Genomic DNA, 3,676 nt, shown 5'->3' with positions numbered 1-3,676 from the left:
GCCTCCTCTGCTCCAGGCTGAACCCCCCCAGCTCCCCCAGCCGCTCCCCAGCAGCCTGGGGCTCCAGACCCCTCCCCAGCTCTGCTGCCCTTCTCTGGACACGCTCCAGCCCCCCCAGGTCCTTCAGGGAGGGAGGGACCCAAACCTGTGGTTTCCAGCATCCACAATAAACCACCAGTTGGTAGATGTCATCAGACAGAGCAAAGGCCAAAAGAAGCAATGAGGCTGTGAAAAGACAGACCCTTGCTTTGATATGGATTCAAGCTGATCTGCTCATCCTTTAGCCAAGAGCTTTGCATCTTGCAGGATCAGACCCTATGGGAAAAGGCCCCTTGCAAAGCGTGGTCATAAAAGCCTCTCTGTAGGAAGAGAACTGGAAGGCAGTAGTGCAGCATTGACTCTGGGTCTGACTCCCTGGCCCTCATTCACTGCGCAGGGCCTGCTTGCTGCTGACCATTCTCTTTCTCTCTCCTTCCCTCATTCCCCACTAATTGCCTGGCAATAGTTAAGGTTGTAGTTTCACAGAACTGAGTTGTTTTGCTGTCCTTCCTCCACGCAAGGAACACTGCTGCTACTTCCTCGTGGTCACACACAGAGCACTCGAGACCAGCCTGCTATTAAAGCCATTTGTTTCGGATTTCTCTCCTCGCCCAGAGGCGTTTCTTCTCCACTCCTCTGCAGAACGCAACAGCACCAACTCTCGGGAGCCCCGCTGCAGGGAGCACAAAACCTGACACGCTAATCTCACCCAGGCATATTCCACCTGACAAACATCTTGCTGCAGCAAAGGAGGAAGGCACTTATCCCATTTTTTTCCTCCAGTATCCTGCAGTTCGAGATTTTGACTTTCATAAACCAGACTCTAGATGAAATCAGGGTGTAGGGGATGCAGCACATCTCCACCACAGTAAGGGCCAGCCTGCTACCCATGATTTCTGCACTGTACTGACCTGCATTTGTCAGCAGTACGCTGCCTAATCCACCAAAGCATGGGGTGAGGAATCAACCTGACTGCAGCTCACCTCACTTAGGTAAAGCCCGAGTAGCACGACTCAACGAGGCTGAAGTGTGGAGGACTCCAGTGACCTCCCCTGGAGCCCTGCGTCCAGCTCGGGAGCCCTCAGCACCAGGAGGACATGGACCTGTTGGAGCGGGGCCAGGGGAGGGCTACTAAAATGCTCCGAGGGGCTACTAAAATGCTCCGAGGGCTGGAGCCCCTCTGCTGTGAGGCCAGGCTGGGAGAGTTGGGGGTGTTCAGCCTGGAGAAGAGAAGGCTGCGGGCAGAGCTGAGTGCGGCCGGTCAGGGCTTCAAGGGGGCCCAGAGGAAAGGGGGGGACAAGCTTTTTAGTAGGGCCAGCTGGGACAGGACAAGGGGGGATGGCTTTAAACTGAAGCAGGGGAGGTTTAGACTGGATCTAAGGAAGAAATTCTTTCCAGTGAGGGTGGTGAAACCCTGGCAGGGGTTGCCCAGAGAGGGGGTGGAGGCCCCATCCCTGGGAACATTCCAGGCCAGGTTGGACGGGGCTGTGAGCAACCTGATGTGGTTCAACCTGGCAGGGGATGCCCAGAGAGGGGGTGGAGGCCCCATCCCTGGGACCATTCCAGGCCAGGTTGGCCGGGGCTGTGAGCAACCTGATGTGGTTCAAGGTGTCCCTGCTCCTGCAGGGGGGCTGGGCTGGGTGACCTCTGGGGGTCCCTTCCAACCCAAACCATTCTGTGATTCTAAGATTCGGGTGGCAAACCAGGCCAGCTGCAGAGCTAGGGCATAAAGCCCAGCCTGCCCCGCTGCCCAGGCAAGCTCCAGCGGTGGTCTAGTGGTCTCACCACCAGAAGGGCTTTGAAAGCAGCAGCTCCCCTCTTCTGTCAGATTCTCACTGGCCAGTCTCTGCACAGCGACTCACCCTGCTGCCACCGCTCCTGCTTCTGAGCCTCCAGAGCCTTTTTGATGCCCTCCATCTCGTGCTTGATGAAGTTGATCCTCTGCGCTACTGTACTGCTTTTCTTCTTCCTGGCAAGGAGGATGCTTTTGTTCTCTTTAAAGATCCGGCTGATCTCACTTCCGCACTCCTCCTTAAACTGCTCAAACGCCGCTGGCTTGGATGGAGGGGAGCTGCAACAGAATTCAAAGAAAACACACACACACAGACATGGGGGGGCCGTTTGCTCGGCCCTGCAGTGGGACACAGTTCATGGGAGCGGCCAGAGCTGAGGTTTGTGGATGGTATTTCAAGGGGCTCTTTGAGGACCTCGCTCTGCTAGCTGCACGCTGGTACTGTCTGTGCCAGCCTTCATATCCCCTTTCCCCGTACTACTCCCAAAAGAAAGAGTTATTTACTTAGAAACCACAATCCTCGGGAGATGCCGCAGAATTGAGTCTTGCCCTGGAAAGTGGACCTTTAATGGTCTGAATTTTCAGAAAAATAATGAATACTCTTCCTCCCTATTGTTAAACAGAAATGCCTTCGCTATTTCCTCGCTGGATTCCCAGCACAGACCAGTCACCTCCACTGACCAAACTCCACAGCTGCATGCATTGGCTGGCTCTACAACGCAGCCGCCCGTGGCTTTGAAGTCTTGCCTACTTAGAAAGACTAAATTCAAAGTGGCGTGTGCCAATCCTGGCTTCTCTATGACACGGCTTTGATGCAAACGTGCCCCCATGAACAGCAGCTCTTACTTCACCACAAACCACACTGGGCAAAAGGAGAGTCCCTCGGGAGAACGTCACGCGCCCACCGACGCTGCTCTGCGCTGCGTAAGGGTGTTCTTGGTGAGCAGGCTGGGTCTGGCAGGAGAAAGTCGCTAGAAGTCTCCACATTCCTGGTCAAAGTAAGACTCTGCCTACTGCCTTCCCCTGACTGACCGCTTAAGGGCATTTTTCAAACTCCTCCAAGGCTGCGTGAGACTCCTTTCCGTGCCAAACTGTTGGCAAAGTGCTGTAACGACGGCCCCTGGGCAGACTGCCCCAGCCACGCGACTTCTAGAAGAATAAAATGCCTGGAGAGGGCATGGAGGAACACAAGAACATGTTAAGGTGCTTCAGGAGTAAATTATCCTGGAACAGCTTCACCGGGATGCTCTCCCCGGGAGGCAGGAACAAGCAAGGACCGGGTTCATCTACGAGACAGGCAATGGAGGTGCTCGCAATACTCCAGAGCTGCGCTGCTTGTGGCTTGAGAGCTCTCAGCAAGAAAAGGTGGCTGGTGATGGGAGAAGTGGTGTCCAGGCCGGTTTGTGGGGGGTCCTGGCTGAGCTCCTGTGAGCTGAGCAGCTTCATACTGTTAAGCGCATCCTCCTAGAAAGAGTCCTTGGTCTTGGTAGCCTTAGCATTTTTTTACCCCATCAACTCCACCCAAAATGAAAGGCAATTCAGTGCCGCCCTCCCATGTTAAATTCTTCTCATGATACTAGCAGGTGACTGGCACATTGCTGCAGTTTTGAACATTCTCCACTCTTCTGTCTTGATATGGCACCTCCTGCCATGATCTTGTGCAGCTACTGACACATTTTCACGAGCGCGGGGGGTTTTAGAATCATAGAATCGAATCATAGAATCGTTCAGGTTGGAAAAGCCCTTTAAGCTCCCCCAGCACAACCGCCCCCCTACCCCTGCCATCCCACCCCCAAACCCTGGCCCTCAGCACCGCCTCTGCCCGGCTGTTAAATCCCCCCAGGG

General features: G+C 54.8%; 1 protein-coding gene across 1 annotated transcript in view; it reads right to left on the bottom strand.

Moving 5' to 3' along the window:
- Positions 1-3,676, bottom strand: part of LOC104123259 (kinesin-like protein KIF9) — a 50,066-nt gene that overhangs the window by 26,662 nt on the left and 19,728 nt on the right. Inside the window, exon 12 of the mRNA XM_035891085.1 lies at positions 1,902-2,110. Within this exon, the coding sequence (XP_035746978.1) occupies positions 1,902-2,110 (209 nt within the window). The remainder of the gene's footprint in view (positions 1-1,901; positions 2,111-3,676) is intronic.

The sequence above is a fragment of the Egretta garzetta genome, unplaced genomic scaffold, assembly GCF_000687185.1.
Source record: "Egretta garzetta isolate BGI_Z169 unplaced genomic scaffold, ASM68718v1 scaffold513, whole genome shotgun sequence".
Taxonomy (NCBI): Eukaryota; Metazoa; Chordata; class Aves; order Pelecaniformes; family Ardeidae; genus Egretta; species Egretta garzetta.
The sequence above is the reverse complement of the archived record's forward strand: the minus strand, read 5'-3'. Positions and strand labels throughout refer to the sequence as shown.